At 47.0% G+C, this 14,138-nt stretch overlaps 1 protein-coding gene across 1 annotated transcript; it reads left to right on the top strand.

The window, feature by feature from the left end:
* The first annotated feature begins 1,745 nt into the window (after positions 1 to 1,745).
* Positions 1,746 to 9,359, top strand: Krt84 (keratin 84). The gene is made up of 9 exons (XM_020160233.2): positions 1,746 to 2,413; positions 3,513 to 3,721; positions 4,281 to 4,341; positions 4,793 to 4,888; positions 5,740 to 5,904; positions 6,036 to 6,161; positions 6,643 to 6,863; positions 7,321 to 7,352; positions 8,184 to 9,359. The coding sequence occupies exons 1-9, from the start codon at positions 1,832 to 1,834 to the stop codon at positions 8,543 to 8,545; spliced, it is 1,854 nt and encodes a 617-aa protein (XP_020015822.2). The 5' UTR covers positions 1,746 to 1,831; the 3' UTR covers positions 8,546 to 9,359.
* The last annotated feature ends 4,779 nt before the right edge of the window (positions 9,360 to 14,138 follow it).

The raw sequence follows: 14,138 nt of genomic DNA, 5'->3' as shown, positions 1-14,138 counted from the left end.
CATAGAAATGACATGATCTAATAGGTTTTTGAAGGATTTCCCTGACCACGGTGTTGAAGGGTCAGAGGAATGGATTGGGTGAGGAGTGATGGACTTGAGCCAACATGATATCAGTGGGGGTTGCAAGAAGTAGTTGGAGTCCAAATAAGTAGATTTTGAAGGCAGACGTGCCAATGAAAGGAAAGAGAGCTATGCAACAACAGAGGGGGAAAGAATGACTCCAAGATTTTTGACCTGCATGGAGAGTGAAATTGACAAGTAGGATATATTAAGTAGGAACAATTAGGGGTACAATTTGGGACATATTAACTTTGAGATGCCTGTTTGATATCCAAATGGAGCTATTGATTAAAATATGTATGGAGTTCAGGGGAGTTCTGCATGAATGTGCATGGTGTCACCAAGGTGTGAGTATAGGTAAAGATGAGAAAAGGTGTGAGGGTTGAGCCCAGGATGCTGTGGTGTGTTGAGGTTGGGGACATGAGGAGGAACTGGTTAAGAAGACTAAAAAGAAATTGGAAAGGCAGTGTTTGGAAAGAAAGAGTGTGTGGATTATGTTAAATATTTTTGATAAATCAAAGAATGAGAGCTAAGAACAGAGCAATGAATTTAGCCACACAGAGACAGCTGGTGATCTTGACAAGAATTATTCTCTGGCTATTTACTTTATTTTTCTGCTTCTTCTCTTAGACACACAGCAGACAGTTGGGTTTATAGAAAACAGTGCACACTTGGGTATCCCCTGTCAAAAGCAATCATCCCCTTCAAAGTCAAATCCCAAATACCCAGACAAACATACATTTTCCCTGGCACAGGAAAAGAAGGAAAAACCATGTCACGTACCGGCTAGAAAAGACAGATGCAGCATGTCTGGGACCTGAATACCTGTGATGTTGCTAACAATAATAGCAACATGAAGTTGCTTAGGACTTTCCGTTTTCTACCCAGATGCTTACTGCTTTGTGTCTTTGTACACTAACTGAAGAATCATTAATAATTCAAGGCACATGTGCAGACAGGACTATAAATCAGGCCAATGGAGTGTTGGGGGAGCTCCAAGTCATGTGGTAGCTGTACACATAGAAGTCCTCTGCCAGGGACAGAGCAGGTGCTCCATAATTGTTGAATGTCTCGAATCAGAAATGTGTCTACACTAACCCTGATGAGTTTTACTGCAGATTCAACTCTGAAGTAAACAGTCAAATCAGATCAAGGAGGATAGATAGAATACTACAAAACAATTTTTGATTATTTAATTTATCTGCAGAGATGCAATAAGCTGTATTCTCTCCATATCATTTCTTACTTGGAGCTGCGCAGACCCTGTCTCTCCTCGGCACACCAGCCCCCTATCTCCTGAGTGGGGGTAGACTTGCATAGATGCATCCTTTGTGAGTCTCTCGCTGGAACTGTCACCAATCTAACTTTCTGGTGGTTAGCCACACTGTCAGTGAAAAAGATTTTGGACTTATGGCCAAAGGGAATTAATGTCCCCATAAGGGCAATTGTGGCAGACTTATAGGGAAAATATAGGACTATAATGTTTATGTGTTTTTAATGTTTATAGGTTTGATGTTATAATCTTCATCCTGATGAGAATAGGTGTGTCTGAGTTAGCTCATTGTGAAGGAGGTTATAGGCATGAAGAGTTTCTGCTAACTACCCAAGCTCATAAATGCCTTCAAATGGCTTTTTTCATTTTTATAGGGCCAATCCTCAGGTCCACACACACATAAAAGAGGTGAGAGGGATCCACTACCCTCACAGGGACTCCCAGCTCCAGCTCGCCCCACTCTGCAACCTCTCTTCAGCTCTCACCCAGAAAGCCAACATGTCTTGCCGCTCCTACCGAGTCAGCTCTAGCCACCGGGTGGGCAACTTCAGCTCTTGCTCAGCAATCACCCCTCAGAACCTGAACCGCTTCCGGACCAGCTCTGTTTCCTGCAGGAACGGGTCTGGCTTCCGGGGCCTTGGTGGCTTTGGTAGTCGGAGTGTCATCAACTTTGGATCATGCTCACCTCGGATAGCAGCTGTGGGCCCTCGTCCCATCCGCTGTGGAGTTGGCTTTGGAGCTGGCAGTGGGCTAGCCTTTGGCTTTGGTGATGGGAGTGGTGTTGGTTTGGGCTTCAGGACCGGCAGTGGTGTTGGTCTAGGGTTTGGGGCCGGCAGTGGTGTTGGTCTGGGATTTGGAGCTGGCAGTGGCCTTGGCTATGGTTTCGGCGGCCCTGGTTTTGGCTACAGAGTTGGAGGAGTTGGTATCCCAGCAGCTCCATCTATCACAGCTGTGACTGTTAACCAGAGCCTGCTAACGCCCCTCAACCTGGAGATTGACCCCAATGCACAGAGGGTGAAGAAGGATGAGAAGGAGCAAATTAAGACCCTCAACAACAAGTTTGCCTCCTTCATCGACAAGGTACCAATGCTTGCCGAACCTCTGGGTCTAGAATGCCGAGCACTGAAAGTCACTGGGGTGCTTCTTCCCTTAACAAGAGCTAGTCCAGGTCAGAGCACTGCCTTTGACCCCAGACCCTTCAGGTATCTGCTAGAGATGTTGAGCGATGATTTCTGAGCTTGCTCTGCTACAGAGCAAGGACAAGTCAGAGGAATTGCTAAATAGTGCAATGGACTAAGACACTGGAGAAAAGAGGGACATCCAGCTAAATCTGAGGGCATCTAGGCAAACTGAGATCTGCTATCTGGTGATTTAGACCAGGCATATGTGTAACAGGTTTTATTCTTTGAGATCATTGTGTTTATAATACAGATGAGGTGGTGACCTCATCCGACCAGGTGTAGGAAACTGAAAATGCAGTGGAGTAATTTTTGTATAAAAAGTAAAAAATTCATTAGCTCACCACACACACATGGGATAATTAAGTGTTGGCCAAAATTGAAGGAAATATGGGAACAGTCACTGGTAGTCACTGACACAAAGGACAGTGATGTGGATCATCAAAAGCACTGGTGTCCCACAGTCAAGTCCACGTGGAGATGGGTGCTGGGCCGTGTCTGGGATGGGAAGGAACCTCTGTGAGTTTGCTTCTCTCTAGCATTAGGGGGGTTAGAGAAAGATGCTGTAAGCTCTCTTCCAGATCTACACATCTCAGCCTATGGAATATCTGAGATGGTGGTTGTACCACAGCCTGGCCTCTGCTTTTCATGCTCTACTAGGAATGGTTGACATCCATTCTCAGATGCAAGCAAACTCCAGCATAAGTAGAATCAATCTTTCCAACTTCCTTATGACCTGGTTTACACCTTGCTTAAAGGTCCAAGGGGAACTGGTCTCGAAATGCCTCTGTAGCCAGGCCTGGCTGAGTGTGAGGAGGGGGTTGCAGACCTGCCCTTCCAGCATCTACTGAGTTATAGGAGGAATAAGAGTTGGTAGAAGGCAGAATACTGTCAACATATGGTGGAGAATCATTGTCAGCCATCTGAAGAAATGGACAATATGCCATTGTGGTGACCTTATCAAACACTGCAAATGCCATTTCTTTGCCCCTGGGATTTAGGTGCGGTTCTTGGAACAACAGAATAAGCTTTTAGAGACCAAATGGAGCTTCCTCCAAGAGCAGAAATGTGCCCGGAGCAACTTGGACCCTCTCTTTGAGAACTACATCACCAACCTGCGGAGGCAGCTAGAGGTACTGGTCAGTGACCAAGCACGACTGCAGGCTGAGAGGAACCACATGCAGGATGTCCTTGAGGGCTTCAAGAAGAAGTGAGTGTCACCTGGGTTTCACATACCAAGGACAGGCATGGGCTGGTCTCCAAAACAGAAGCCCTGCTAAGATGAGAACAGCTGGAAGGATCAGGATTCAATGTTGGTTACAATACCCAGGGCATGCAGGGGACAGTGCTATATGAATGAAGAGGAGGCCCTCCATGGGTCCTAAGGAAAAAGAAGTCTGGGAATTGGGCAGTTTGTCCCTAATACTGCCAATGGATGACTTGACCCCAGAAAAAGGAGCCCACATTTAGCATTGATTTGGATCCTATCTCCTCTATGGTCAAGTGCAATGGTCCTTAGTAGTTTCTACCTGAAGAGCGTAGCAATAGTCAGATTTGCTGATGCCAAAGCCAAGTTGAAAAAGTGAAAGGGGTTTGGAGGAACTAAGGACCACTGGCTCAGAGGTCTTGAAGATGGGACTGAGACAATAATAGCAAGTGGGTAGCAACAGGGATCCAAATTCTTCCATGGACGAGGGGGAGTCTTAAGAGGTTCACTGGGCTCTCAGTTCAGAGTGAGAACTCACCCTCCTTGTCTCTATTCATTCCAGGTATGAAGAGGAAGTGGGATTCCGAGCCAATGCTGAGAATGAATTTGTGGCTCTGAAAAAGGTAAGGGAGAGGAACAGGTCCAGACAAAGTTCTCCAGACAGGCAAATGTTCTCCAGACTCACTGGAAACTCCCTGGGCAACCCTATGGGGTCTAGAACTACTCACCCAAACACAATGGGACTCCGAAATTCTGATTTGACCTCGCATTATTTAGGATTGGGTTCCATGAGAACACTGGTCTGAAAAATGACTTTTTAAGTGTCTTGAATTATCTAGACTTTGTTTGCTTTTAAGTAAGCATTGGAGAATGTCCAATAGCCAGTATGGGAATTTTCACTCTGCAGTAGAGAAAAAGTAACAGTCGCTAAGCTTCATTTCCACCCAGTGAGTTTCCATCCATCCCAGAAGCCTATGGAAATTGGCCAGGTCTTCCCACCATCTCCAGACCCTCCCTAAGTGGCAAAGGAAAAGCACACACAGGTAATGATACTCATTTTTCTCTTTTATGCAGGATGTGGATACAGCTTTCTTGAATAAATCTGATCTAGAAGCCAACGTGGATGCCCTAACTCAGGAAATTGAATTCCTGAAGGCTCTGTACCTGGAGGTGAGGCTCATCTTCTCTAGGCAAGCAAGCCTAGGGAAGGGCTTAGTTAGGCTGGCAAACACTGGTATCACACATCTCTGCTCCCACTCAAGTCTGTGTGCTCTCTATGTTGATGAATCTGCAAGTGGAGAACATCAGGGAAATAGGCTTCTCACAGCCTGGCACAGGCCTGGGGTTGACTTCATTGCATCTATGATCCAAATCCTCATCAGCCAATCTAAAGACCGAAGTCTAGGAATGTCACTTCTTATCTACTGGCCAAGCAACTCTGGAAAATCAATTTGTCAAATGTCAGAAAAATTGTGTTTGATCTAATTAACCAACACAACTGGCTATGTTTTGCTTCATAAGTGATCTCATTGGTCTGAGTTTCTGGCTTCAGGTGAGGAGGCTGAAAGCTCCCTCTGGAGCCCTTGCCTTGCCTCCACCCTGGTTATATGAGCAACCTGAGGTATAGGAATCTCTAGACTATTGTGCTCTAAGTATGGTCAGCTCTCCATGGACCATGACCAGAAAAGCAACTTTGTGGATAAGCCAAAGAAAAGTTGAAGCTCTAGCATAGCTTTCACTCCTCTTACCAAGCCCCTAGCCCCTCTCGCCCCACACCATGGTTTTGATATTCACCTAAACCAGGTAGTGTGTTGGACGGGTGTCTCTAATCATATTAGTATCAAACTGCAGTGGTTCTCAGGCATGTCTTTTTCCTTGCCCTCAGTTTGAAGAGTCTCTCCTTGTCCTAAATCAATAAGCACTGTTCTCTGCCCCTGCACCGCATCCTGGGGATACTGTGGCAGAATCCCAGCCACTGATGGGTCTCTGAGCCCAACAGCCTTTCTGCTCCTCCAACACAGGAAATCCAGTTGTTGCAGTCACACATCTCAGAGACGTCAGTCATTGTGAAGATGGACAACAGCCGGGACCTGAACCTGGACGGCATCATTGCTGAAGTCAAAGCCCAGTATGAGGAGGTGGCCAGGCGCAGCCGCGCTGATGCTGAGGCCTGGTACCAGACCAAGGTGGGCAAGAGGAGGCCAGGGAAGGGGAGCAGGCAGCCCTGGGTATAAGACTCAAAGGAGGTCTGAGTTTCCCGACCCAGCAGGGGTTGACCTGACATTTGAATCTTCAAAATACCCCCTTCTGCCCACAGTATGAGGAGATGCGGGTGACAGCTGGCCAACACTGTGACAACCTACGAAACACACGGGACGAGATCAATGAACTGACCCGGCTGATCCAGAGGCTGAAGGCAGAAATTGAGCATGCCAAGGCTCAGGTGGGTAAAGGAAGTGAGAAAAAGCCATAGAGGGAGGAAAGGCAGGGCCCCTGGCTTTGGGGAGTCCCAGGTCTGGCGAGGTAAGGGACTCACCAAAATCTGGAAACAAAGGATGGAGGATTTTTCCAGGAAGGCTTCCTGCAAGAGGAAAATACAGAGTGGATTGGAGGAAGAACCTCCCATAGAGAAGGAAAGGCCTGTGACTGACTCAGAGCAGAGGGGAGGCAGAGATCAGGTGTTCCTTGGTACTCCATGGGCAGCAGAAATCAGGACAGGCAGAGTCAGCAGTATGGAAACAGAGGAAAAGCAATGCCCCACCTCCAAGTGACAGCAAACTGCAGGATCCCCATTCCTGGGAAAGCAGCTACCAGAGGCTTTATCCCTAGCTTGGCATCAGGCTACACCTCCATCAACAAAAGCAGTGTTTCTAACCCACCTGGGAGTCCCTGCTAAGCCCATTTGCAAACTGCCCTCCCTACAGCGTGCCAAGCTGGAGGCCGCAGTGGCTGAGGCAGAGCAGCAGGGTGAGGCAGCCCTCAACGATGCCAAATGCAAGTTGGCAGATCTGGAGGCCGCCCTGCAGCAGGCCAAGCAGGACATGGCTCGGCAGCTGCGGGAGTACCAGGAGCTCATGAATGCCAAGCTGGGCCTGGACATCGAGATCGCCACCTACAGGCAGCTGCTGGAAGGCGAGGAAATCCGGTGAGTGCTCTCAGCATGGGAGTGAGCTCAGACTTGGGCATCTGGAAAGATTAACCAAGTAAGGGGAGGGTACTGGGTGAAGAAATGCTGAAATGACAGTCTCTAGAGGTGACAGTGTTTTCTGCAAGCATTAGTCAGTTGAGCTTGACAGGGGATTAGAAGGTAGCTCCAGATCTATGCTCTTAAATCCAAGAGTTATTTGGCTAGTTACTTGGAGTTTTACTTGGTTAGTTTGCTTAAAATTATGATAACAACATCAACAAGAATACATCTTCAAGTAGTTTGATTCTACAGTTTTAGGGTAGGCTAGGAACATGGTGTTTTTCAACGCTCTCCAGATACATGTACATCCAGGGATGAGAGCTGCTGGTCCACCCAAACCAGAAACCCTTTTGACAGCAAGCAAGTTTCAGGAAGGACTGTGTGTGTGAACTGATTTATTTCTTTCTCTCTCCAGGATCTGTGAAGGTGTCGGACCAGTCAATATATGTAAGCAACTTAAGTGTTTTCCACCTCACATACCTATCTCCTTCAAATTTCCTCTGAACTTAGACTCAAACTAGAATAAGGAGGCTCCCGAGGGTGGCTAGTCTGGCCAAGAAGATGAACAGGGACCATCTGGCCCCTAGACTAGGAGCATGTCCTCATTGAACTCTGAGATCCCCTGGAGCAAAGTGCCGACAAGGGCTGTCAGGGCCTTCCAGGTGGCAGAAGGTTCTAGAAAAGAGTTAGCTTTTTTGTTTTGAGTGGCCTTGTTCTTTAAGGGAACTGCCTCAGAGACAGAAGGAATGGAAAGGCCTGTGCCAAAGAGGTTTCTTTTCCCTTGATGGCAGGGATGGGACAAGGCCAGTGGAAATTCTTCCTCTTGCTGCTGCTGCTGAGCACAGAAAAGAGTGCAGTGGGCAGGTGGAAGCTGGTCTAAGCACTGGTTGGCTGGACTGGAGTCCTGGGGCATGAGGAAGGGAATGCCCAGTGGGGCTCAGAGGACTGCAGAGCAGAGCCACCAGTGCAGCAAGAGAGAACTGACAAAGGACTTGTATCGAAGGGCTTCTTGTATGCTGGCCCAGGGGAAACTGGAGAGGATAAAGGAGTACACTATAATGGCAGAGAAAGCGGCCACTGCTCCAGCTGCCTGGTCTCCGGCAACCCAACCAATTTGGGCCACATAGAAATGACAATCTAGGGATGTGTACAAATATGCTGGGAATTGGCCAATCCTCCTACTTTAATGCTTAGCTTTAGTGTAGTCACTAAACGAACCACCAAGACAAAGTGAATACTGACTCCTGGAAACACCTCTCTGGTGATTCTTCTCCACAGCTGTGAGCAGCTCCCGGGGTGGCGTGGTGTGTGGGCCTGAACCTTTTGTCTCCAACTCCACCTTCTCCCGTGGCGGTGTCACCTTCTCGGGCAGCAGCGGCATCCGCACCAGCACCACCGGAGGGGTCCTGGCTTCCTGTGGCTCCAGCTTCGGTGGGACCCGGGGTGCCCTGGCTGGAGGGGACCTGCTGAGCTCTAGTGTCAGAGGTGGCTCGGTGATCGTGGGCGATACCTGTGTCCCCAGCATCCCCTGCCCACTGCCTACTGAGAGCGGCTTCAGTAGCTGCAGTGGTGGCCGCGGGAGCCACAACTCCAGCGTCCGCTTCTCGACCACCACCACCTCCCGCCGGACCAGATACTGAGAGCCCAGCCTGGATGGCCACTGACCCGAGAAGAACCAGATGAATGTCCCCTGCTTCTGTTCCCCCAAGGCGTGGACTTTGGGCCTGACGGGTCTCCAGTCACAAGGGTCTTGCCAGGACGTCAACCCCTGGTTCTCCCCAGGGGCTGCTGTACCTGGGTCAAGTCCTCTCCCGGGATGTTTTTCACCATGTAGATTCTCAGCCCAACCCTGGCTGGCTTCTCCCTGACTCCCAATTTCATTCTTTTAGAGCCTCCCTCATCCTCTAGTCACAGGCTGGAAAAACACAGATTCAGTACAATTATAAAAAGAGACTCCATCCAAAGCCAAAAAGCAGATGTGCGGGCACCAGGGTCCCCATCCTTTGGAGTCACTTGGAGAAGGCAGAGTTGACTGCAGCTGCAGGTGTCCTTAGCTCACCACCTCTTGCTCCTCCCTCTTCCCTTTCCTGGCAGGAAAGACTTCTTTCTTTCTCTTCCTGGCCCAGAAGGACCCACAGTCCTTGGAGGCCCACCTAAGTCCGCTGCAACGGCTCTTCTCCCAGTGGTTTGTCCTGTCTGTTTCTCTTTCTGGTTGTTGGTTTACCTCCGGCATGTGGCATGTGAGTCGGAGAGGCAGGTGGGGTGTAGGTGGAGAGGTGGGCTCCGCAGCACTCTGTGTGCCTTGCACCTGTGGAAGTGTGAGGCCCACCTCTTTCACCACAGCAGTGTTTGTGTCTGCAAACTCCAGAAGGCTTAGGGGTGGGTGGGTGCCTGTTTGTATTCTGCTCTTTGTGTTCCTGGGTTTTCAATAAACTTGCCAAGCTCACTTCACAAGGACTCTGGCTTCTCCTTCTGGATCACGCTGAGGTTGGGAGGCTACCAGCCTACCCTACTGAGGTCATGCCAAGGAGGGAGGTGGTTGTCTGAGGCCCATGGAAGGCACTGGGGAGAGAAGCACAGCCCTTGCATGGAGGGCAGAGCAAGGCAGAGCCACATGGAGTAATGGCATCACCGAACACCTCAGAGGTGCCCTCCTCCTGACTCAGCTGAACACTTCCACTGTTCTCCAGGCCCCGTCATACCACCAGGCCCTCAGGGTCATTACAGGGACCTCCTGGTTTTTCTTTCCCTGCTTTCATCTCTGTCCAACTCATTCATCACAATGCTGCTAGAGAGGTGTTTCTCACATAGAAAACTGATATAACTCTCTTCTGCTTAGAGCTCTCAGTGGCTCCCCATTGCCTTCTAAAATAGCCCAAGCTTCTTAACATGGCATTCAAGCCCTGCATGATCTGTCTACACTTCCATCCCCTGCCACCCCTTCCATGTACTACACTTTCAGACTGTTAGCTTTCATTCATTCGCTCAACAAACATTTGATAAAGTGCCTACTGCATGCCAAACATCATGCTGGGGAAATAGCTGGGAACAAGATTCAGTCCTTTCCCTCAAAGAGCATCCAGTTCAGTCTGACAGATGTTAGTTGAGGTTGCTGAAAAGTAAACAAAAGCAGGCAGATCATGGCAAGAAGACAAAGCTTGGAGAAGTGGTCTAGGTATTTATTTCCTCTTTGCTCCTGTGCCTCTGAACCGAGAGTAGGCCCCAGCAGTGGAGCTGAGATGCATCAGCAGAAACTACCATAGAAAATCCACTTCTCTCCCTAGAAAGGCACCAGGGAAAGGGAGTCCTGTGTCCTTCTGTTTTCTCTCATGGCTTTGTCCTAAACCCAGGTCCAGTGTGGGGCTACACAGCAGCAAAGACATGATTACAATGCCGAGAGACCAGATCTTTCTGGCATGACAAACCAGGAAAAGAGATTCCTGCAAAGGGTGAGGCTCAGGCTGAGAGAAGGGGACGCCTCTATGCTTCAATCCACCCAAGCCAAGCTCTTCTTGAACTTCACATACATGAGAGACCCAAAACAGCACTCCAAGGACTTAGACACATAAGTCACATTTAAACCTCTGCCCATACAGAGCCCTAAGTGGCAGAGGCATAGAATAGACACAAAGCAGTGACCGTGGCCTGGGGAAACACCATCATGGCCCTCAGAAGAGATAGACTTGCAGTCTGAAACCTGACTTTGCTGATTCCTAACTAAAACCAAAGCAAACAAAGCATAAAAACCTTCAGCAGCTACACATCATTTCTGAAATGTTCAGGATACAAGTTAAAATTATCTTTGACACTCAGGGAATCCAGAAAATGTGGCCAATTCTCAAGGGGTGAGAATATCAACAGGTGCCCAATATCGAGATGGCACAGATGGTAAAACTATCACACAGACACTTGAGAGCCATATTGTAACTATAATCTATGAGCTAAAGGGAAACACATTTGAAATGAATAAAAAGGTAAAAGTTCTCAGCAGAAAATAGTAACTATAAAAACAAAACCAAGTGGAAATTTTAGAACTGAAAAATACAATATTTGAAGTGAAAAAATTATTGATAGGCTCCATACAAAGGAATGAGTCTGTAACTTGAAAATCAGTTAATAGAAGCTATTCTCACAGTTGGATCGTGAGAATAAGGAGAAAAGATTGGAAAAACTTTTTTTTTTTGTGGTACTGGGGCTTGAACTCAGGGCCTTCACCCTGAGCCACCCCACCAGCCCTATTTTTGTGAAGGGTTTTTTGAGACAGGGTCTTGAGAACTATTTCCCCGGGCTGGCTTCGAACTATGATCCTCCTGATCTCTGCCTCCTGAGTAGCTAGGATTACAGGTATAAGCCACTGGCACCTGGCTGGAAAAACATTTTTAAGCTAGAGAAAAATGATATATTGCATATAGAGGAATAATAATTCAGATTGCCATAGATTTCTCATCAGAAACTGCAAAAGGCAGAAGACAGTGGAACATCATCTTTAAAGATGGGGGGTTAGGGTGGAAAAAGAATTCTAAGTACAGATTTTTTTGGAGGGGCTCAGGGGAGGGCAATGCTGGAGACAGAGCCTAGGGCCTGCTATACAAGTAGAATGAGCCACTGAGCTATATCCCCAGTCCTGTCAATACAGCATCCTCTAGCCAACAAAAATAAGTTTCAGAAGCAAAGACAAAAAGAAAGTAAAACAAAGAAAGATCATCTCAGATAGATGACAACTAAGACACTCTGTCTCCTGTCCCCTCTGCTCTGAAAGAAAGGCCTGAGTTCTTCAGAATGAAGGGCAGTGACCCCAAAGGTAACCTCAGAGTGTGACCCCTGCAATACTAGGGAGGAACAAAGAACAACAAAAGTTGGAAGTGTCTGGGTAAATGTAAAAGACTATTTTGTTCCTCTTACATTCCTTAAAATATATATATGATTGTTGAAAATAAAAATGATAACCTCATTATCATCATCGCGCTAGCTCTAAGTGCATTGGGGAAATTAGGTTATATACACTGTATCTCTAGAGTAGTCACTAAAACACAATACAGAATATACTTAAAAGTCAACAGGCAAAAAATAAAAAAAAGTCAATAGGCAAATTAAAAGGAATGTTTTTAAATATTCAAAATCCAAAGGAACCAAGAAAGGCATGAGCAAAGCAAAACTCAGAAAGGCCAAAAGTAAAAGCGTATTAATAATTGTCTACAACAGATGGTCCAGGCATAGCGTCAGGGAGGAATATGCTCTTCTATGATTTCCTGTTTGGCAGACGATAAACTCCGGGGCACAGAGGTTAAACAAGGGTGGGATCAGAGGTCTCAGAGTCCTGCACGGGGCTCCTCACCGCCATGCTGTTCTCCTGTAACTTCATCTCAAGAAGCCTCTTATCTCATCTGTAGAATAGAGAATCATTTCCTACTACAAAGAGTCATTGCGAGGGGGACACCCAGTGGCATATCTAGAGTGCTTACCATGAAGCCTGGCACATGGTGGTTACACAAGAAACAGTTGCTATTGTCTTGATGGTGGAGGTAGTGCTGGTAGTGTCTCAATTTTTATTATAATGATGTGCCCAGAAACCCAGGCACATCAGTCACCAGTCCCATCTGCAGGTAGATGTAGGAGTCCATGGACAGCCTCTTGCTTCCAAAGCACTGGAATCCTGAGCCACTGGCTGGCAGATACCTCCTTGGTCTTTCCTGCTCTTGCCAAAGGGAGCTCCTGCAAGGCCAGCTATGGGCGTTTGCTGCCCTCTGCTGGTTGCCAGCTTCAGAAGCGTGCAGGAGATTTTCAAAGTAGGCTAGCAGCAGGACCAGGCTGTGTGGCAGGTGAGGGAAGGGAATAGTTTAGAATCTTTCAAAACCATTTTTTCCACCATAATTATATTTAAGACACAAACATTACAGTAATCAATAGAAACCTTAAAGAAGAAATTTTTCCCCATTCTATTCAGCCCTGTTTGCATAATCCTGTATTTCTGTTGGTCTTTGTTCCCTAAGGTGCTCAAAAAGCCACAGCCTAGAAGCAAGAAAGAGCTATGGGCAGGACGGGGGGCTCTAAGTCCTATAGTTTTCAAAATGGGTGTGCTCTTAATGCTCAAGGGCTAAACCTTCCCACAAGTGGCATTTTCTGCCAAACCTCAAGTATTTTAAAGACTTTGAGATATCCATTCATTTATATATATACATATATATATATAATATATATACATATAACACACACACAAACACATTTTGTCAGTCAACAAATATTCACTGAAGATCTCTTATATTCCCAGTGCTCTTGTAAGTGTTGGGATCCATTGATGAGCAGAATAGAAAAATGCCTGTTTCTATAGAGCTTATTTGGGGGTGAGGGAAGAGACAGACAACAATGGCTAAATAGAAGAAATAAATTCTAGAATGTATTAGAAGGTGAGCAATGATAGGGAGTAAAGAAATAGATCAAAGTGTGTGTGATAGCACATGCCTGTAATCAAGCATTTGGGAGGTTGATACAGGAGGATCAATTCAAGACCAGCCTGAACTACATAGCAGGACCATGTCTCAAAAGGAGGAAAGAAATAGCTCAAAGCACAATAACCAGACAGAGAATTCCCTGGGGTAAGAGGGCAGGTTACAAGTTTTAAAAGTAGGATCAGAGAGATGGTATTTGAACAAAGACCCATAGGAGGTGATGGAGCAAGCTGTGCCAGTGAGATGAGAGCACCAGGAAGAAGGAAGAAGGGACTCCCGACTCAGGAGTGTGCCTGTTGTATTCAAGGAGCACTGAGGTTGCTGGGAGCAGAGGATCAAAGGAAAGAGATGAGGCAAGAGAGGTGGCAATGGGGACAGGCAGAGCAAGGCTGCATCAGTGGTCAGGATTCCAGGTGAAATGGAGAGTCATTGGGACATTGGAGCAATGACGTTCTAACTTACCATCTGATAGGTTCACTCCCCTGAGTGGAGAGTGGGGGCTAGGGCTCAGTGAGGTTAAGCAGGAGGATTAGTGCAACAATCTCATCTGTTCTGTAGCTAAATACAAAAGTAAGTATATCGTTGCCCTCTGTTGCCCTCCATATCCATGCTTTCACAGCCCCGGAGTCAACTGAACACAGAGAGGCAATTATGGGAAAATTTATGTCTGTTCTGAACATCATAGACTTTTTGCTCTTGTTGTTATTCCCTCATCAATACAACATAACAACTATTTAAACTACACTCACATTGTGTCCAGTATTATAAATAACCTAGGGATGACTCA

Source organism: Castor canadensis, chromosome 8, assembly GCF_047511655.1.
Source record: "Castor canadensis chromosome 8, mCasCan1.hap1v2, whole genome shotgun sequence".
Taxonomy (NCBI): domain Eukaryota; kingdom Metazoa; phylum Chordata; class Mammalia; order Rodentia; family Castoridae; genus Castor; species Castor canadensis.
The sequence above is the reverse complement of the archived record's forward strand: the minus strand, read 5'-3'. Positions and strand labels throughout refer to the sequence as shown.